Source organism: Schistocerca serialis, chromosome 1, assembly GCF_023864345.2.
Source record: "Schistocerca serialis cubense isolate TAMUIC-IGC-003099 chromosome 1, iqSchSeri2.2, whole genome shotgun sequence".
In the NCBI taxonomy this organism is placed as follows: Eukaryota; Metazoa; Arthropoda; class Insecta; order Orthoptera; family Acrididae; genus Schistocerca; species Schistocerca serialis.
The window spans coordinates 385,404,468-385,427,056 of NC_064638.1; the positions used below are offsets into that span (position 1 = coordinate 385,404,468).

The 22,589-nt window shown below is 38.0% G+C and overlaps 1 protein-coding gene across 1 annotated transcript in view; it reads right to left on the reverse strand.

Annotated features, from left to right (window-relative positions):
- Positions 1–11,514: 11,514 nt before the first annotated feature.
- Positions 11,515–22,589, reverse strand: part of LOC126470987 (carbonyl reductase [NADPH] 1-like) — a 62,817-nt gene continuing 51,742 nt past the window's right edge. The window contains exons 2-6 of the mRNA XM_050099035.1: positions 22,119–22,247; positions 17,557–17,688; positions 17,077–17,315; positions 12,335–12,540; positions 11,515–12,087 (exon numbers count right to left, since the gene is read on the reverse strand). Coding sequence (XP_049954992.1) covers positions 11,963–12,087; positions 12,335–12,540; positions 17,077–17,315; positions 17,557–17,688; positions 22,119–22,247 — 831 coding nt within the window. The 3' untranslated portion in view covers positions 11,515–11,962. The remainder of the gene's footprint in view (positions 12,088–12,334; positions 12,541–17,076; positions 17,316–17,556; positions 17,689–22,118; positions 22,248–22,589) is intronic.

Genomic DNA, 22,589 nt, shown 5'->3' on the forward strand with positions numbered 1-22,589 from the left:
GAAAACAGTAAGCTTGTATTCAAGCAGAATAGCTATACAGACAAACAGATCCATCACGCTTTCGCGTTTGGACCTGTGCCAGAACCCTTATGAGACATATGTAGATAGATTTGTTTCCCACCATATTTTGGTAGCATATAATCTATGATAGGAAGGATTTTAAAAAAAGATTTAATATTAAAAGTGTGTTTTATCCTCCAGCCAATATTAGACCTCGTTAAAGATGATCTGGGATTGAAGTAGTTCAGCATTAACAGAATACTTTGTCACTGTGATAAAACAAATGTTAATCAGAGGATTTGCACTATTCACAGCCATTGCTGCAATGATTACTACAACCTGAGGAATCTGCAGTGGTGGGGTACTGTCTTATAGGGACACAGAATGATCTATGGTGAGGCAGATATGTGCTCCAGCATCCTGCTATTGGGACTATATCTGAAAAGAATCAATTGAAATTAGACTAGTAGATAATATTATAAATAGAGACAAGAGTTATCCTTTAAATAAAATGTGGAATCCCATTTTATCTATAATTACAAAGCAATGGTCTTTGACTTGGCTATCGGAGGCTCATATTCTTTTCATTGTTTCTGCCAGCTTTCTCCACTGGTGCACTGTACCTTCACATTGCATTATGGGGCAGCAGCAACAATGTCTCTCTCAGGTGGTTTGGTTCTCTGTGGTGTACAAAACGGTTAATGCTTGTGGCAGGAATACGTTTTGGCAAGATTTAACAAATGGAGTCTTCACCTGAAAATGGTTGCCAGATGGGCACAGTATGATCTGGCTGCAGACGTGAGAAGAATGTAACAATAATAAAGCTTTACTATCCAGCCAAAACTATTTTAAGTGCTATGATAGATAGTGCTGTCCCTAGCAGTGGAACTTGTGCAGATGTTTTAACGTAGAGGGCAAAACTGAGGCAGCATTCTGCAGTCACAAATAAGCTCCTTGGGTTTCTCATTTTGTAGAGGGTATGGAAATTAATACCACCACTTGCCAGTACAGCACCCTGGCTGTTTGAAATTGCACTTTTCCCAGGTAACCAAACCATTGCCTTCCAGGTAGACTCCAGAAAAGCAGCCAAACAACTAAACATAGAGACTAACTACTGCACTAAGTGTTCAGCTTTGCTCCGTTCAACACTTCATTTGTTGGGTATGTACGCCATCAGATCTCACTTGTAGGAGAAGCCGTGGTCAACTCAGAATGCAAAGATGTGCCACATTCTGTTTGCATGATTGCTCGGAATAGTGCCCACATTAACCCTCAAGCAGATGCACCTATGTAAAAGTGCACCAAACACAAATCAAATTATTTTACACTGTTTGATTGTTGCTTCACAAATGAGGTGACACCTATTCCTTCATTATTGCTTCAGCTAACACGGTGATAAGTTGCGCTGTCATACATCCAAGTGAGCAGCAGTAATGTAAAATAAAAAGTGAGCTAGGTTAGAAAAAATAATGATTTGTGCAAGAAAATTATCCACATTATGAGCTAGCAGCACAATCCTACAATGAGGCTGCTGTCTACTAGATGATGAGTAATCAAATAACCAGTCGGCTGGGATATGATGCAACTGCGCTGTTTAATGCTTCAAGTGGGTCATTACCGTGTGGTAGCACCAGTCTGTGGAGACAGAGTGCTATAATGAAAGTTTAGTTCATTATTGTGTAATTAAACAGTCCTTTATCTCATATTATGCAAGTTTATTTTATTGTTATTAGTTAAACTAAGATTAAAATATTATTTTGCTCTTACATGTTTACTTTGGTAAAATAAAGACAGCTGTTTTTTATGTGTACAAAGTATGCTGCATGCCCGCTTGTGTTATGAAGATCGGCTCACTCACTTGAGGGTTAACAATATGTTTAGCCTGGATACTTTTCAAGCTTTTGGGTTAAAAATTTCAAACCTAGACAGTTTTTTTACTGCAGCAGACAATGTTGCAAAGCCACCATGGGAACTGAGACTTATACTCACTTCATACCAGCCTCAATCAGGTCTATCCACTCAATCCTGTAAATTAGTTAGTTAGTTAGATACATATTCCATAGATCATTTGAACAGTTCTTTTATGAAAATGAGGAATGAGTCAGTATGATGCATATACATAATTAGTATTAATATTAATGGACACATTATCATTTTATTCCTACTCATGCAATTACACTAAAAACAAGTATATGCACAGTTACAACTAAAAGCTTCAGTTTGCTGTGATCTGGTTCATGGTCCTTTTTAGTTGCTTTCTGTGCAGTGACATGTTTCTTTCATAGTATTTCAGTCATAGCACGATTCTGACACCATAAAGAGCATGCCAACTACACTCTTCATACCTGTAATCCTGATCCTAGAATTCACAGATCCAATATGTTTCCTTTATTGGATGTGGAAAGCAAGATCTTGCTCAAGAAGATGGACAAACATAAAGCAGAATAGGGGCATTCCTCTTGTACACTCACAGCAATGCCATTCTCAGCATTCTTGCCTTTATATGAAAACGGTCACCACTGCCACTCTTATTGTAGGGGACCAGTCCATTGCAGCATTGATGGCCTTCCATTCCAGGAAATCCTGATTCTGCTCATACAGTAGCAGACCACTGTCACAAAGCTACCTCTTGCTGCCCTGCCTTCTACTACAACCAGCAACACCTCTGGCACACCGCAGTACCCAGGGCCAGTGGTCATTTCAACAGCTGTTAAAAAATGGTGCAAATGGCTCTGAGCACTATGGGACTTAACTGCTAAGGTCATCAGTCCCCTAGAACTTAGAACTACTTAAACCTAACTAACCTAAGGACATCACACACATCCATGCCCGAGGCAGGATTCGAACCTGCGACCGTAGAGGTCGCGCGGCTCCAGACTGTAGCGCCTAGAACCGCTTGGCCACTCCGGCCGGCTCAACAGCTGTCAAGGATACTAGCACTCAGTATTTCACTTACGGACCTTGACAAAGTACAGGCAGTCATAACCGTCAAGCTGCTGGCAGCAGGTACAGCACTGCCCTTGGCATCAGTGGATCACCATTGTCATTACTGCCAACACGGTAGCACAAGACAACAACATCTGATGAGTTATCACCACACCAGTAACCTCAGCACAGAATCTTTATAGTAGTGCCTTGGTTGGAAACTGGGCACTGCGTCATTCATGCAAGAAAACCATGTGTTCATAGTGGCAGGTAACATCAAACAATGAAGACCAGTCTTTTCCCAGAGTGTCCCATTGTTCACCAATGCAAAACCATGTGCACAATACATCAGTCAGTGATGAAGGGCATGACTCTTATTGGCCCCCAAACAGAGATACACCTGTGTGTCTTTTAAGAATAGAAATAATCAGTCATCAGCTGCACAAATTTTTATTAAATTTACTTCTTGACTAGTTTCAGCAAATTAATTAGCCATCCTCAGAACATCATACAATTAAGCTTACATTGGAAAGCAATCATCAAGCAAACTCTGGACTATAGAGTCCACTGTTAAAATTTTTAAATAGTATTGTCAAGCAATTAAAAAGTAACATAAAAAATGTGAGGATATGGTGACCAAGCAACATTGCATCGTAAAAACAATATTAAAAAAACTGTGAGACATATGATGATTAGTACCAACAGACTATATTAGTCTGTTGGTGCTAATCATTGTATGTCTTGAGGTTTTTAAATATTTTCCTTACAATGCAAAGTTTTCTGGTCACTATATCTTTGCATTTTTTTACATTACATTTTAACTGTTTGACAGTACTATGTAAAAATTTTGATGGAGGACTATATTGTCTAGAGTTTGCTTGATGATTGCTTTCTGATGTAAGCTTAATTGTATAATATTCTAAAGATGGTAAATTAATTTGCTGAAACTAGTCAAGAAATTAATTTAATAAAAATTAGTGCAGCTGATGACTGATAATTTCTATCCTTAAAATGTGCTTCACAGCTGCTGACTGACAACCATGAATAAAATTTTATACCTGTATATCTGATAGCCCAGTCACAGGGAGGAGGAGGAGATTACTGTTTAACGTCCCGTCAACAACGAGGTCATTAGAGACGGAGCACAAGCTTGGATTAGGGAAGGATGGGGAAGGAAATCGGCCGTGCCCTTCCTAAGGAACCATCCCGGCATTTGCCTGAAGCGATTTAGGGAAATCACGGAAAACCTAAATAAGGATGGCCGGACGCGGGATTGAACCGTCGTCCTCCCGAATGCAAGTCCAGTGTGCTAACCACGGCGCCACCTCGCTCGGTGCCCAGTCACAGCCATGACTAGTGGTACTGCTGCTCTCACTGTCCAGCCAGTGCTCTCCACCCCCCCTGTCCACCTTCATGACCTGCCTGCCATAGATGATGACAGCACTAATGCTTTGCCCACCATCCCTGCCATTTCCTCAGTCAGCTTTATCATTGTGGGAGCAAAGCTAGCAGCCATGCCACCTCTGTGACTGTAGGGTGCAACCACATCTACCAGTGCCATTAATCTGTTACCACGACCCACAGATGCAGCCACTGCCGCAGGACCAAAAGTCGCAGCCACTGCACTACTCATGAATCTGGAGCTACTGTTTCCACCAAAATTTCCAGGCAACATCTGACTAAGAATGTTGCAGGACCATCATCCACACTGAGAGATCCTGGCTGCAATGGCCAGCACACTGAACACTGAGGAATATGGTGTTCTAGCCAGAGACAAATGGTTTAAAAGGGCATACCAGAAGAGATGAAAACCTCTATGCCGTTACAACCATGCCTGAGTCACTGGCAGTGCCCCTGCCCTCAGAAATGGACACAACATCTGGTAGATATCTGACTCCTGAAAAGAACAAACACTGCAAGATGACCACTTGTCGCCATACTGAGTCACTTTGGTTAGTCATGAGTGTGACTCTTGGATTTGTTTGTGGTTTATTTCTTGCAACCATTGGACTTGTTTGTGGTTTGTTTCTTGCAATATTCTCTGTGTATTTTGTAGTTTGTTTATCTTAATAAAGTGTAGCATTCAAGATAGAAGACATACCAGCCATAGTCAGAAGAATAATGGGACAGCCTTAGTAGAGAGTAGAGATCAGGGTGGGAATTGAATAAATGAAACCCCATGCATAAAAGTCCTCTGTATCCAATTGGCCAATAAACTGAGGTGATACTGTTAACCAAGAAGCTCAGTCCTGCCTACTTTACACTTACAAGTTGCTTTCACTGTGTCTATCTGTGAACAGGATGCCTGGGATACTTTCACTTGGTACTGTACTATGGTATAATATTCTGGGGATATGCATCAAATGTCAGGAAAGTATTTACTCTGCAAAAGTATGCATTTAAGAATACTGTGTAAAGTTGGTAACCAAACACTTTGCACCAGCCTCTTCAGGGACCTATAGATTCTTACTCTTGCATGCCAACGCACATATTCTCTAATGGTATTTGTAGTGAATTTAATATGAGAAGTGAAATCCACAAACACAATATTAGAAGTAGAAATAACTTCCACATAACTGTAAGTTTCTGTCAGGGGTTCAGAACAGTTTTATATTCTGTTGCAAAAGTCTGGAAAAGATTGCCAGTAAACATCAGCCACTGTTTCCATAATTAATAAGAATATTTGGATCTAGGGATGTAAGGTTTATTAACTGATTCAGTATATGGACAGCTGATAATGTTCTGTGAAATCAATAAAATTACATAAATGCTATGTATGAAAATAGTACCTAAAAACAGAAACTGAATAGTATTAAAGAGAGCATAGTATAATCTAGAAATTCCATAATATCAGAGTTAGTAGATTAGCATTATTCAAAAATTGTTGTTAGCTGACGTTGTAGAAGTGGAAGCATTGATTTACTCCATATGCTGGAAACATGTCACATTATATCAATTTCAGTTACATGTATTAATGAAAAAATTAGATGTATGAAACAACTGGTCTCCATTCATGAACAAACAATGAACAAGGGGTAACTTCGATTCTAAGGTTTTATGACAGATATACTATGTGATCAAAAGTATCCGGACACTTCCAAAAACATATGTTTTTCATATTAGGTACATTGTGCTGCCACCTACTGTCAGGTACTCCATATCAGCGACATCAGTAGTCATTAGACATCATGAGAGAGCAGAATGGGGCGCTCCGTGTGGAACTCCTGGACTTCGAATGTGGTCAAGTGATTTGGTGTCTCTCGTCTCGTACGTTTGTATGTGAGATTTCCACACACGTAAACATCCCTATGTCCACTCTTTACAATGTGATAGTGAAGTGGAAACGTGAAGCGACACGTACAGCACAAATGCATACAGGCTGACCTTGTCTGTTGACTGATAGAGACCGCCAACCGTTGAAGAGGGCCGTAATGTGTAATAGGCAGGCATCTATCCAGACCATCACATAGGAATTCCAAACTGCATCAGGATCCTCTGCAAGTACTATGACATTTAGGCAGAAACTGCATCAGGATCCTCTGCAAGTACTATGACATTTAGGCAGGAGGTGAGAAAACTTGGATTTCATGGTTGAGCAGCTGCTCATAAGCCACACATCACGTCGGTAAATGCCAAACAACGCCTTGCTTGGTGTAAGGAGAGTAAACATTGGATGGATGAACAGTGGAAAAATGTTGTGTGATGAATCAAGGTACACAATGTGGCAATCCGATGGCAGGGTGTGGGTTTGGAGAACGCCATTTGCCTGCGTGTCTAGTGCCAACAGTAAAATTCGGAGGCAATGGTGTTATGGTGTGGTTGTGTTTTTCATGGAGGGGGCTTGCACCTCTTGTTGTTTTGCATGGCACTACAACAGCACAGGCCTACATTGATGCTTTAAGCAACTTGCTTCCCACTGATGAAGAGCAATTGGGGATGGCGATTGCATCTTTCAACACAATCGAGCACCTGTTCATAACACACATCCTGTGGCGGAGTGGTTACACAACAATAACATCCTAGTAATGGACTGGCCTGCACAGAGTCCTACCTGAACCCCATAGAACACCTTTGGGATGTTTTGGAATGCCGACTTCGTACCAGGTCTCACCAACCAACATCGATACCTCTACTCAGTGCAGCACTCCATGAAGAATGGGCTGCCATTCCCCAGGAAACCTTCCAGCACCTGACTGAAAGTATGCCTGTGAGAGTGGAAGCAGTCATCAAGGTTAAGGGTGGGCCAACACCATACTGAATTCCAGCATTACCGATGGAGGGCACCATGAACTTTTAAGTCATTTTCAGCCAGGTGTTCGGATGCTTTTGATCATATAGTGTACCTCAATGTAAATTTTGAAAGAAATATCTCTCACAGAATATGGAGAAAGGAGGAGCAGAAAATGTGTGTGCATTTTAAAATGAAAACTTTGGTGAAGAAATGTGAGCCTTCTAATGAACAATAGAAAAGAAAGGTTTGAATTTTGTAAGACAGTAACTCTCATCTGGTGACAGTGACAATGGATTGGCCCGATACAGAGGAAGATACTGAAAATATTTTGGAACAATATAAATAAAGAAGAATCCTATGATTTTTTCTGAGTAGTGACAGGAAGGAAGACGAATTAAGTGATTGGGAGATAAGTAATGTTGAATAGCAAGAACAGAATGTACTTAGTTACAAGTTTCTACTCTGTAGGAAATAAAATCATATTAAAAGTGACTTATTTATATCTTATGTAATTTTAAGGAGGAATATACATAAATTTCAAGGAGTATCTATCTTGTTAATAAGAACACCAATGGGATCAATAAGAACAGTTACAGAAAGAGTGAGCATGGAGAAGTCCAACTGTGATAGAAACCTGATTTAAAACTGAAAGAGAAAGGTAGGTGCTGAAAATTGGAGCGCATTAACTTCAACACAATGTTAAGAAAGTTGATATAACAATGCATTCAGCAACAAAGGAACTGAAATGCTTAATATGCAACTGATGTGTTCTGACCAAGAAATATGGAACAGGTGAAATGGTGGAAAGAGTTCATAAACTAGCTGTGAATTTGTATTGTAATACTCAAGAGTTCTCATTTTTTAAGTGCAGAACAGATGACACATCTATCTCTTCCATTAAGCTGCTTCTAAATGACTTTTTGGGTCAGCCATATACCAGATTATTTCAGTTAGATGCATGTTACAGTAATGTCAATGAGAACATTTGTCAGTTTTGTGAAGTATGTTTAGAAATAACCAACAGGAGGAAATATGCAACAGGACAGTGACCTAAAACATCCTTATGCACGATGCAAGACAAATAGTGTGGCATGTATGGTGAAGGTGGGGTGGGAATGTGGTGCAGACAAGACATGGACAAAGCACAGTGGACTAGCACTACCAGGGTAGGCGAGACGGTCATGGTGTAAACAGTATCAAACTATCTCATCTTCATCTGACAAGGTTTGTGAGCCAGTAGATCATCTTATAAATATTTAGCAATGAAGAAGACATCCATCATAGTCACAGAAAGGTGAGAAATGTGGCACATTACATGTAATGAAATAACTGAACATTGGTTTCAATCTTGTTGAGAACTTCCACAGATTCTCTCAAAATTGTCACTATATTATGTTAGACAGACTGAAAGAATCAAGAGAAAAGCAGCAAGCTGAGACCAAATGAGAGGAAATAAATCATCATGTGTATGCACTGAGGAACATGCCTAACTGTGTTGATAGTTTTGACCATTTAATACATAAAAGTAAAGGTAGCACTATGTTTGTGACCTGCCTTTTTGAACAACAAATTATTTTTTAGCTCTGTGCTTTGGGTTTGCAGATGCAGATAGTTCTGGATGAAGTTTGCAACAATGACATCATAATTTACAGCAATTAAATTAATTACTTAGTAAAACATTTGATGTTCCTTTCTGCACTGTGGCTTACAAGGTGCTCTCCTTTGCACAAATGTAATGAAACATTTTGTCAAGGGGACAATCTGCATTTGGTGCATTATCAAAATTCAGAGCTATTGAGATGCCATTATGTTTCAATACTTCCAAAGTTGTTGATGTCACTCAAGCTGTTTGTGTGTTAAACAATGTTAATCTGGAACTGTGACTGACCACCTGCTTAATATGATGTTGGCCCGCCTTTAGAATGCAGTACAGCAGTGATTCTTTGTAGCATGGATTTGGCTTGGTAGGCTTCCAGAAGTATGTATCACAAGATATCTATGCACAGGTCACGCAGTTCCTGTAAATTATGGGCCAGTGGTTTATGGGCGTGGAACTGGAGTTTGATGGCATCCCAAATGTGTTCCGTCAGGTGATTTTAGTAGCGAAGTTATCACCATGAGTTCAATATGATGCACTTCAAACCACTGTAGTCCAATTATGGCCTTGTGATGTGGGCAGTTATGTGCTAGAAGATGCCACTGCCATCAGGGAACACATGAAGCATGGTCTGCAATAATGTTCACATAGTCCACAGGTGTTATGGTGCTTCAATTATTACCACAGGATCCTTGGAAGCCCAAGTGATGTCCCCCATATTAAAATACTTCCTAATTGGCTTGTGTTTGTATCTGAATGCACGTTTTGACCAACTTTTTACCTGGACGACAGCATATCCTGACATGACCTGGTGTAACAAGAAACATGATTCAGCTGACCAGGCATGGTCTAGTCTCAACGATCCCATGCCCGCTTCAGTCTTAATTGATGATACTGTTTTGTCAACATGAGAAATGTAAGGATAATCTGCTACAGAGTCCCATGTTCAATGGTGTGCACTACGTGGTGTGGTCTGAAGCTCTTGCACCAGCACTGACCCCTACATTCTGAGATGAGGTATTGATATCCAACTGACTAGTGATTTCAAACACACACACACACACACACACACACACACACACACACACACACACACACACACAGTCTCTGGCAGCCGAAGCCACACTAGAGATTTCACAACTTACTAGTGCTTTCACCATCCTTCAATCACTTTCCACAGATGCTCACTGCAGTAGCACGTGTGCAGCCAATCAACTTTGCCATTTCTGTGATGCTCATTACCAGGCACTGGCCCATCACAATCTGTCATTTGTCAAAGCGACTTATGTTTGTCAATTTCGCCAGTTGTGACCTTTATCATTGCTAGAATTGTTCCCCATTCATCTCTGCTCCTTTTATATACTTTCCTCACTGAATGTTGTACCCCTTAGAGCCTCAATATAGCATTCAATCTTGTGGTGCACAGAAGTCATGATATTTTGTATTATCCGTGTATTACAGAATATCTATTTTTCATGCTTCCTATAAAGCTCTACCATTCCATTTCAGAATAGTTATTGCATTAACTAATTTGCTACAATGTTGCAAAATGGTTGTTTAAGTACTTCATTTGAATCTAACACTAAAACAAAATGATTCTGATAAGAATTATTTTTATCATATAAATCTATTTTATGCATTCAGTTAAGTCTGGAACTTACCAACTCGCTCAAGTGCCACTATTGTTGTGTTCAGTTTAATTATTTGTATATGTCAGGTCATATAGTAATGCAGTTGGATGGAGGAGTCACCTGTTCCAATGGTAATCACTCGGTGAGAGATGGATATTTTGGAGTATCCAGTTTCGGAAGTGGCTACTTGCCTTTCAAATAGTTAATTTGAACTTTATGTTGTACTGACATTACCCACACCCACAGATGTAGACTTGGAGAAAAGTCATATCGTTGTCAAGTTTGATTCGGCCTGTTTTTGTTCATGAAGATTTTACTTTCCCCAAAAATTTTTCAGCGTATGCTCACTGTTACTTACGTTATTATTCTTTCTATGTTCTTCTTCCTACTATTATTGCAATTAGCAACTGCAAGTCATTCGGGCAATGCACATAATGAATTTGGGTGGACAATAGGGGATGACCTTGATGAGGAAGAACATGAACCTTTGGGCAACAGTTCATAATTATTTGCAATATCAACAATTCAGTTTAATGACTGGCCTATCTCATTTAGTTCTTCAGTGATATTCTCCCATGAACTGCATTTTACATTATGTAAGTTACAGTCTGCACAACTTGATAATATACGTCAGAATTCCTTTCTATTATTTCACTGAACATAATAAACACTAACCCTCTCACATTACAGCAGTTCACATTAGTAAAAACAGTAATGAGCAACTTCAGTGTCTTCATTTCTTATTATAAGGGCAATTTGAAAAAGGGTCACTTTCTCCACACAACTGTGCCAAAAGTCTGTGCCATGCCACCAGACTGAAAGGATTTTATTAGAGAAAGTGCTATTCCTTCCTATACTTTATCAACTGTGAATAAAAGTGTAGTGAAGTGCTGATTACAAATGTTCCTATATTACTGCCTAATGATGAGATATGAGAGATGGCACAGGGATGAAACTTACTCTTTTCTGAACTGGAAAAGGTTGTACATTATTGTAATAAAGTAACTATTGAAAAATTTATGGAGTTATAGATATAGTGGGTCCCTTGGTTTTACCATGAAATCACAACCTGAAAAGTAACTGATAAATGTACCATTGAATGAAACACAAGATGTTGGGGCACAAATATATATAGAGTACAACTTTATTTAATAACCACAAATACAACAGTTGCTGACCACTTGACACACATATGTCATAAACACATTCACAATTTTGCTTGTATCATTACAACATTCAGAATTTTGCTTGTATCATTATATTTCACTCATAATTGCAGTTTCTTTGTAGATATAAAGATCATAAAATATATTCCCAGATGAAGCTATCACTAAGCAAAATTTAATAAGCCAACTACCTAAATTTTGCAGTGATGATGTGATATTTGTTTATTACTTTAGTGTCATCCATTAGAAAGAAACCTGGTGCAATGTGTGTGTCCTTTAAATATCTAGACACTGTATTTTTCAGATAACAGCTGTGTAAACTTTTTGTTAGACACTAACATTTTTTGTTCTCTGGACATTTAACTTTTCCAATTCTCTTTTAAGTTCAGCTGTAATTATCTGAGAGCTGAAACTAATAGGGAGCTGGCATTGGACCTTTGAACCAATTTACAACCTGCCTGTCACACCAGATGTATTCACCACGGGGCGATGATACACTTGGAGGCAAAAGTGCCAAATATACAGGAGCATCAGCACCTGTAAAATCAGTATTCTCAGCACATAACTAAAACACCAGAAAATAGCAACATATAAAAGTATCTAATAGAATTAATGTACAAAAGCAAAAGTAGTGAAAATATTAAGTCAGTTTCAGCTTCATTACAATAATGGAAAGCTAGCCGCTTACCTGTTGATAACGATGAGTGAAGTATAGACACATGCAACAGATTATAAAATCGCACTACTCAATAAACAATGACAAGGATATTTAAATTAAACATACCTTGTTCAACAGTGAGGGGACCTTTATGGTTTGACATATCTGTTGATACATAACCTGGATGGACAGCATTCACAATAATGTCAGGACGCTCATCTGCATCAAAAGCTTTTTGCTGCATGAAAGTGAGGGCAGTAACTCCAACTTTTGAAACTCCGTAAGCTGAGTTTCGCCATCCGTGCTTTTCATGCTCACCTTTCTTTGCTGCCCTAAATAATGATGAAGAGTTACAAAACCAAATCGCATTTATCTCTTAGCATTTTGTTTTTCTGTTGTTGAAAGACAAAATCACAGTTAAACTACAGTAAGTGTAGCAGTACTTAACATGACCCTTTGTGAAAACACAAATAAAAACATGAAGTAGTGGCGACAACTGGCTATTAAAAACTGTAACTTCAGTATATCAAAGGAATTTATGATTAGTAAGAATTAAACTGAGCCTAATTAAACAATCTGTGAAAGCCTCATCCAAATGGAGAAAGTTGAAGTATCTCTGAGGGAAATTTCCTCAGCTATCAGAGGTGAAATTGATATATGGTGTTTTTGTTGGACCTGGTTGCTTTACGGCAGCTATGAGAGGGAAGCTTGGGTTTCATTCAAGATGTCTTTACTAAGTTATTAAGCAACAAAAAGGGTCCATGTTATATTTCTGTTGTTGTCAATATGCTAGAAACTTTACAGAAGTTAGACTTTGATCAGTCTTAGATCCAACATTTTATGAGTCTCCTTGATTCTTACCTTAAAATCTGGGATATAACAGTGACAAATAGGGTGAGCACTTTCATTAAGACTTCAAAGTGATGGAAAGACAGTATTACAGCTACTGAAACACCAATACTTTAGCTGCCTCTCCTAGGAATGTATACTCTCAGAATGTCAAGAGCAAACCTCACTGTGTTACACAATGTCTTTCTTGTAGTTATCTGTCATTGAAGCTGGTTGAGTATCAGAGTGAAACTTTCATAAATACTAAATGATAATGAGACAAAAAACACTGTTCTTATTTGGATCTTCCCTACTTCCCTACTGCCCAGGCTGAAGATCAACACTCAATTGTTGGTAGTTTGAGGGTTTTCTAAGCTACCTTCTTCGTAAGTAGGCTACTCTTATTTCAACTGAATCTCAGTACGGCTTTTGCATTTCCAAAGATTCGTTTTGTGTGTTCATTCCACTTTTAATCATTCTGTATGCATTCTTCCAGATGTTTAATGGTTGTGACTCTTTCCAGTGACTGTTCAGCAATTATGGAAACAAACAATAACAAGTCTTTCCATTTATTGATGATTAAAAATAAGTTTTGATGGAAGATATAAGAAGCAACGACATATACATGAATAGGAGCTGATGGGCAGTGCTGGTCAAACATGGCCAGCAAAAATGCAGTTAAGGGTGATGATAATGATGGTGGAGATGATGGCCAAGATGTCAATGGTAACAGAAACAACAACAATGATGGCAGTGGACTTCAGAGAGAGCCACAAGAGAACTCATGATCAAAGGTCTTTCCTGCTCAGTCTCTGACTAACCTTCTTTTCTGACAGATGAAGGAAACTGTGTGTACAGAACCATTGTTTCAGAGACACATTTTGTTCATGTCTATAAATTTTAGCACTTGGTAAGCATTAAATTCTACTCAATCTGTGATTTAAGTTAATTTGTGGATTTCAGTAATGATTTCTAAGGCAATTTTTGCTGTAATGGATGTGTATCGATCAAGTTAAAACTCTTCACTCTATCTTAACTTCAGTATTACCATAACTGGACTAATAATTTCATTTTCTTTCTTTTGTGTGTCTCATCATGTTCATCCATTTACACAGGTTCTACAACACTTCTTCATTTTTTATTCTCTTTCTGTATTCGTTATTCTTTTTGTTTTTTTATTTTGCTTTCTTCTTACATTTTTTAACTTTACTGTCAATTCACCTATGTTTTTCTTCTTAAGATGTCACCCACCTCTGTACACAGTTCTTCCATTCGCATAATTTCTCCCACACAGGATTTTCTCATTCACACTTTTCTTTGCTTAATGTGTGCACCATTTACATTTCTAAGGATATTCATCTCCTATAATTACTTGTTATTCCTCATTGTCTCCTCCTAAATAAAGCAGAAAAGAACTAATTACTAGAGCAACCTTCTCTGCTCTCAGAAATAGGGCCTGAAAGACGTGGAAAAAGTGGCAGAATAATTGTAACTGAGTTGGAGTCAGTTATGAGGATGAAATTTGTGTTGGTAACAATGCAGATGTTAAAATATGTGTTACAATTAATAATGAATAAAAATAATGTATTTCTCAGAGCAATTTTCTTTTATGGGGCATTTACTTATTTTATGAATATTTCATCAATTAAGAAAAATCATCTCTGGATCTTAAAAAGTTTCTACATTCAATAACACCAGCATCTTCAGTCAAAAACAAGATTTTTTACAAGACAGTTTAAGATACCTCTGACAAAATTATTTTGTTTTTCCATTAGGTCAATCTTATGAATGCACCCTTCTTTTTGATACATCTACATGTGTGCACATTATTACTCTCAGTATGAGTTTGTCCACATTACATATTCTTCAAAAATAAGAATATGTAATGTGCACTAACCCATACTGAGAGCAATAATGTAGATGTTTTTATAGAATAACATGCAGGCCTGTAAGTTTTATGAAACAATGAAAATTCCGGGTAGGAATATCAACAACGTAGGAAACGACAGATTGCTGCTTACCATAAATAAGACACATTAAGTTGCGGACAGGAACAATTAAACAACACTTACACAAAGCTTTTGGCCACAGTCTTCATCCCAAAAGAGAAACACACACCATTCAGACACACATACACACTCATCTCACACACACAAGACTCCCAAAGTGTGCTTGCTTGTGTGTATGAATGGATTGTGTTTCTCTTCTGCTGATGAAGGCTGTGGCCAAAAACAGTAAGTAGCAATCCATCTTTTCCTACATTATTAGTTTCACAAGTTAATCTTGGAATGGTACATTACAACAATTACTCCTCTCCAACCTTCCCCAACTATTTCCTCCTTTCTTCACTAAAGAAGGTCATTACTGACCTGTTCCCTTTCTGCAACCATTTCCTATTTTCTGCCCTGATGGGGCAACCTTTACTTCCAATAGTTACAAGTATTTATTTATTTTTACATGTCCATTGACTTTATTGGGATTTGCACCTTTTGAATATCATGTAATGATTTGTAATACTTTAGCTGTGATAAATTTGGGCCATAAATGGAGTATATCCATCCAAAAGGTAATTGAAAACTTTTTTATTTATAGTCAACAATTTTAAATAACACCATTATCACAATTATAAGTTTTAGCTAAATATGACCACCACAGATGTGTAGCAATGAAATAAACTAAGTTGAAATTACTTGGGAAGTATACTGTAATGTTATTCTGCATATATTTTGGTTTGACAACATAATCCTTCAAAGACAAAGAATCTCGTTAAACTTCTTTGTTTCCACTAGAGCTCTATACATGCGTAAAAAATTTGCTGTGTTGAAATAGTTACAAGCTGCAGAATCCATAATATAATTATGATTGCGAAGGGAGGAGTAAAACTAACTGCCCACTGTACAGATGTCCTGACTTGGCCTAAAACACACAGAAAGCTCCACAAATATTCAGGCATACCTTGACAAGATTTTAATGTAGTGCAAATAGTGTCAACTTGCTTTAAATGTTCAATAATGGAAACATTTACACTTCAGAAAATGCAAAAACATAAGATAATTATGACATAATGAGTCACAGCTGGAATTACTCAACTACTGGAAATGTCTGGATGTAACAATTTGTAGGGATGTAAAATGGGATAATCATGTAGGCTCTATCATATGTAAAGCAGATGGTAGACTTCAGTTTATTGGTAGGATACTAGAAAAATGCAATGAGTGTACAGTGAGGTTCTCTACAAAACGCTTGTGCAAACCATCCCAGAACATTGCTCAAACATGAAGGACCCACACCAAATAGGACTAACAGGGGATTCTTACACAAGGAATGGCAGCACATAATGGCTACAGGTTTGATTGATCCATAGCAGAGTGTCACTGAAGTGTAGAAAAGCTTACTAAGAGATTCTTCAAGACAGATGTCAACTGCCCCATTATATCCTACTTATAAAGTTTCAAAAACCAATATTAAGTGAGAAATCTAAAAACATACCTCTCTTGTATGAACCATGAATAGAAGGCTCAGCTATTAAGGCACACACAAAGCCATCTGAGCAATCATTCTTCCTGTGCTTCATATGTAAAGCAAATGTGAAGAAACCTTAACAGATGGTAAAATGGGAAGTACTCTCTGCCATACATCTCTCGATTGTAAACAGAATTTTTCTCAAATAAGTTGCTTGACATTGTCAATTTTCTAACAGAAATGGTTTCTGCTTTTTAAATGCCCATAACTGTTTCTAAAATTCTGTACAATCTAAAATAAGATAACCAAACGAGAAATTTAAATACACAAATGGTTCCTCTCTTCTAGATCATTTTGTTCTACTCTCAAACAAGACTAACAATGAGTCACAATTCACTCAATGAAAAAAAGTGGAATATATGAATATGAAAAAAGTTACATTTCAGACATTAGAACAATTAATAGAGGTACAATCAATATAATCATCAAATATTTCAGCAGATTTCAAATTATGATAACCTTGTTTCTTATTTTAATACATGTTGCACACAAATTAAATGCAAACAGTTATTACTTACTCAACAAATTGCCTCATTAAATCACAGAGTTCCTCTTCTGTCAAATCAGGATTTGAAAATTTCTTTCTGAGGCTGTCACCAGGAATTTTTGTCAGATGCCCTTCAGAGCTTGAGAGATTAACTACACGAGCATGAGGTCGAAGCAGAGGAAACAATGCTTTACATGTTGCCAAAACTCCAAAAAAGTTCACTCTTAAGGTGTTTTCTGCTTGTTCTCCAAATGATACAGTTGATTCGACCTTTGAAACAAATAATTAAAAGAGAAATTTTGTAAAAATATTTCTGCAAGTTGGTTATGAAATCATGCTGAGTTTTTAAAGTTAAAGTTTTTTTAAAGCTAAAGTTTTCTCAGTTTAGCTAACCACATTGTCATACTGCACTCACTTTATAACATTTTGATAATAAGCTCTTGCACCACATTACACAATACTGTATTCCTTGTGATATCTTAATGCAGAAATTTCACAATGGCATTCTTACCGGATAAGCAATTGCAGCATTGTTTATCAGAATGTCAAGTCCTTCATAATTTTCCTTTAAAAAGTCACTAAACCTGTCAATACTATTTTGATCATCAATATCAAGCTGATGGAACTTCACTTTCAAGCCATCCTATGGGGTAAAAAGAAAGTTATAAATATTTTTGTTTGATTTATAAAGCCCTACAAATAACAAAATATCAAATCATTACATCTAAAATGGATAAATGAAAGGACTAAATGTCTCATAAATGTTTTCTATCATTTGGTTCAATATGGTGGCCATTTAAGTATAAGGTACACTCACAGAAAGCAGTTATTTAGGTTGGAGTAGCACAGGTAGTTACATAGGATTATAAAGAAGAGAGTGCCTGTCCCACACTGTTCTACAAATACTGTTCCTTTGGACTAAGCAAGGTCGGCAGTGGTAAGACAATGGCTGGTATTTGTAATGGCTCAAATCTTCACCCAGATGTAAGTTTTCCATGTTTCCCTATGTCACTTAAGACGGGACAATTCCTTTGAAAATGATACAATTTATTTCTTTCCCTGATTTGAGCGTGTGCTCGATCTCTAAGGATTTCATGATTGACAGCCTGTTATACCATAATTTTCCATTTCTTTGTTCCTTCAGCAATAAGCACAGAAGGAATGACTAAACACAAATGTCATCCTGTATGAATGTATAGTTTCACAAGGACACACGCCTATAAAATTCTGTTGAGCCTCCATCTGTGTCAGGGGGTTTAAAACCCATGAGCAAATGCTTCTTGGTCACTATCAGGTGGTAACTGTCATGTGGTTGCTGCTGCTGCTGTTATTATATAACCGTGCTACTGCCTGTGATGGTCCTATTCCTGTGACACATAGACAATGTCTGGGTTGCAAGACTCCTGTGCTCACTTCAGATCTTCCGATGACCAGGTCCAAAGCTGTGGTTAACTGCGGACTACTGTAAACTATTGAGAGTGTTTTCAGAAATTTTTATCTCAACTGCTCCTTTCATAACACAATCCCAGAAACCATTTGTCCATTTAATAACAGATGTTTTGTCAAATGCAATTTGATGTCTGTTTTCCAGAGTGTTCTGCTACCATTGTTTTCTCAGGATACTGTAAGGTGGAAACACCTTTCTGTCCACATGCATAAGGTATTTTGTGCATTTCCGGCCTACTGAGGCCTACATCACCTTTCACCAGTCGTATACAGTCATTAGCCAAAACATTATGACCACCTGCTCAATAGCTTGTTTGACCATCTTTGGAGTGAAATACATCACCGATTCTGCACATCAGGGAGCCGACAGTTTGCTGGTAGGTTTTTGGAAGTATGTGGCATTAGATATTTATGCAGAGGTCATTTAATGTGCATAAAAAACAGGCCGCTGATTCGCGTTCAAGGTGATGGCACCCAACAGTTATCCAGGTGGGTTCCATAAGATTTATATCATGTGAATCTGGTTGCTGAGACATCAACCTGAGTTCACTATAATGCTCCTCAAACCACTGTAACGTGGTTCTTGTTCTGAGACACGAAGTGCTAAAGGATGACATTGCTATTGCGGAAGACATCAAGTATGAAGGGATGCGGATGGTTCACAGTTTTCAATGTGTCTTCCATTATTACCACAGGTCCAATGCAAGTGCAGGAGAACGTCTCCCATAGCATAATACTGCTCTCACCAGCCTGCATCTGTAGGGCACTGCACAATTCAAGCAGCTGTTTGCCTCAATGACAGCATTTGTGGAGACGACCATCGATCTAGTGTAGCAAAAATGTGATTCACCCAAAGAGCTGAAACATTTCCACTGATCGACAGTTGAATCCTGATGGTCCCGTGCCCACTGCAGTCATTACCAATGATGTTATTGGTTCAACATGTGAACATAGGGGAGGTCTGCTGTGGAGATCCATGTTCAACAATTTATGATAAATGGTGCACTCTGAAACACTCATACATGCTCCAGCATTGTGCTCTTTCTGCAGAGTTGCTGCAAATCACCTACTTTATAGACCAGACAAGCCTCTGAACCACACGTTGTGTGAAGAGTTGTAGACGTCCAACCATTTAGCACCTAGTGGTAACTTCATTGTCCTTCTACCTCTTTCTGTACATGCTCACGGCAGTAGCACATGAACATTTGACCAGCTTCAGCATTTTCGAGACACTCTACATTAATAACCTGCCCTATGTCAAAGTTGCTTATCTCAATGGATTTCCCCATTTGCAGCCCTTATCTTTGCTACGGTGCTCTACCATCTGTGTCTGCTCCACTAACATAATTTTGTTAGCACATTATGTGCCTGCAACACCCCCAAGCAGCATCCAGCATCATGGTGGACAGTAGTCATATCGTTTTGGCTCATCAGTATAAGTCATTGAAGCTTTGCTGAATGCCTGTTATGGTTGAATCAGTTATATGCCCCTTTGGGAGCCAGTTCATCTTTGCTGTTACTGAGCCATAGAGTGGAAAAATAAAAGCTGCTGCTTCTCCTCCTCTGAGGCCTCCTGCTTACTAGTCTTCAATGAAATGGCTTGCAAAACTTGTTGGTTGCAGTAGCAGTTTTCTTTGATCAATTTATGTAAATGGCTCATTTCTTTCAGCTGGTTTTCATCATCAGAAACAGGACAGAATGTTTCTGTGTTGGGAGGTGGCAGCCAGCAGCTTGCAGATGACCACCCAATCAATAACAGCTGAGGAGAATTCGAGTGAAAGCTCATGGGTTTTTAACTTCTTGATTGGATGGAAGCTCGACAGAATTTTATCAACAAGCGTCATCAGTTTTCCCCAACAATTTTAAGTGTTTCCAAGCATAATATGGGAACTTTTCCTAAAGATGTATGTTTCATTTGGCCCAAAAGTTCCCTAATATTCATAATAATGCAGGAAATGAAGGGCAGTAGATGCATAATTGTTAATACTGTCTGTTCTTTTTTATAGTGTGGTGTCAAAAAGCTGTTTATCCAATGAGGAAAATGCATTTTAACTGGAAGAAACTACACAGCCTGACAAAAAAAACATGGTTGTATGTCATTGTAACTTTGTGCATACACACACCGTCGGTAGTGACGGGAACAACCAAATGAAACTATTGATTCACTCAGTTGTTGAAAAACAATTGATTCATTTGATTGTAGTCTTCCATATTAATTCACTCATTCATTCATTTGAGTGAAACCAGTTTGTAGCAGCAACCAAATGAAAACAGTCAACACCAGTCTGGCACATTCAGTTATGACTGGAAACATTCGATCAGTTTGCCATTTTTACATCATTATTGTTCACTGCGCTCTGTTACCATTTTTGTCACTGTTATTACCAATCCAGTACTTGATTTTTATTGAGTGCCAATAAGAAGAAGGTGTTTTCTTAATAGTGAACTATCTGTCTGGATCAGAATATTGAAGGGCTCAGTGGCACAGGAATGGAAGAAATCATATGACTGAAAAGAATGGATCCTTGAGATGAATTCAGTGTCCATTACACTAACTACAACAATGATTCATATTATGAACATCCTGACACTGCATATATTAAAGAAATTCACAGAAAATTAATGAATGATGACAAATATTTCTTGAAAAAAAAAAAAAAAAAAAGAGCAGCAGCTTCTGACAGGCGACAGTATATTCTTGAAAAGCAAGTCATTAAGTCACCAATAAATTAAAAACAAGTAATTGTTCATTTATTTAAACAAATTTATAATTTAAAATCAACCAAAAATCCTTATTTAAGTAAATATGGCCACGGCTGGATAGTGATCGAGGAAATCCTGACAATAAAACCGTATACCATGGACATCCTGCAGCCTCTCTGTTAACTTTCATGTGATGCTCACTATTGTGGTGCCATTTTTCAAAAGGACAATGGTCGCCACACATGGAAAGTGTCTCCATAAACTGTCTGTGTGACAATGAGGTACTACTGTGGCTAGAAAGATCCCCAGATCTGTGCCCAATACAATATGTGTGGGACCAGCTTGGACGTCAACTCCATCCCAGTGCCAGTATCCAAGATATCAACATCCAGTTGTCACTCAGCTTGCTCATTAGAGGATAAAATTGCTTCACAACACCCTTCCCAAGTGATCCAGCGCATGCACCCAGGGAAAGAGGGTGCAAAATCAGTCTGATAAATGGGTTTCACGAAGTTCTTTGTAAATTTGACTTAATTTTGTAATCACTGAAATAACATCACACATTCTCTCAACCCATAAAGTTTCATTGTGTTCCCTCCTCCCCTTCTGGGTGCTTCACTTTTCCCCTTCCCGGAGAGTGTATTTAGAATAAATTCAGTTCACATCTGAATGTCCCTCATATTATGTTTTTATCACTGAACTTCATTTACTTCTCATTCCTTACACTAACTGAAAGATAAAATAGACGTAAATGTTAAATTCTAGATGACAAAATATAAAGTACTTTTTCTAATTTATATCCTCATTCACATTGAATACAGAATTCACTAACTTTCATATTTATTCTACATATCCAAAACAGAGAATTATAATACATACTTGTCTCCAACAAACAAAAATCATTGCCAACACTTGGTCACAAACCTTTTTTAACTCATCTACAGCTGCTTCACCACGTTTAACATCTCTGGCAGTCAGATACACAGTCCCATCAAATTTTTCACACAGTGATCGGACGATGGCCAGACCAATCCCTTTGTTTCCTCCAGTGACCTACCAGGAGTAAAAAGATAAATGTGACAAGTGTATTTTATGTATAAAAAACCACCACTCACAAAAAGTAGCATAAATGTGACAAGTGTATTTTATGTATAAAAAACCACCACTCACAAAAAGTAGCATAACCATACATTTTATGACAATAATATATTTATTTCAGAGTAAATATAGTCCAAGCAATGTAAAAATCTTAAAATATGCCATAAATCTCCTCTTTGCCTAAAACAGAGCCCATGTGGCCAAACCCCAGGATTCACTGCTATCGTAATATATAAAGCCTCAGTGGAAATGCAGGAAACTAAACTGCCTCAATGTAAAACCTAGTCAACACGTGGA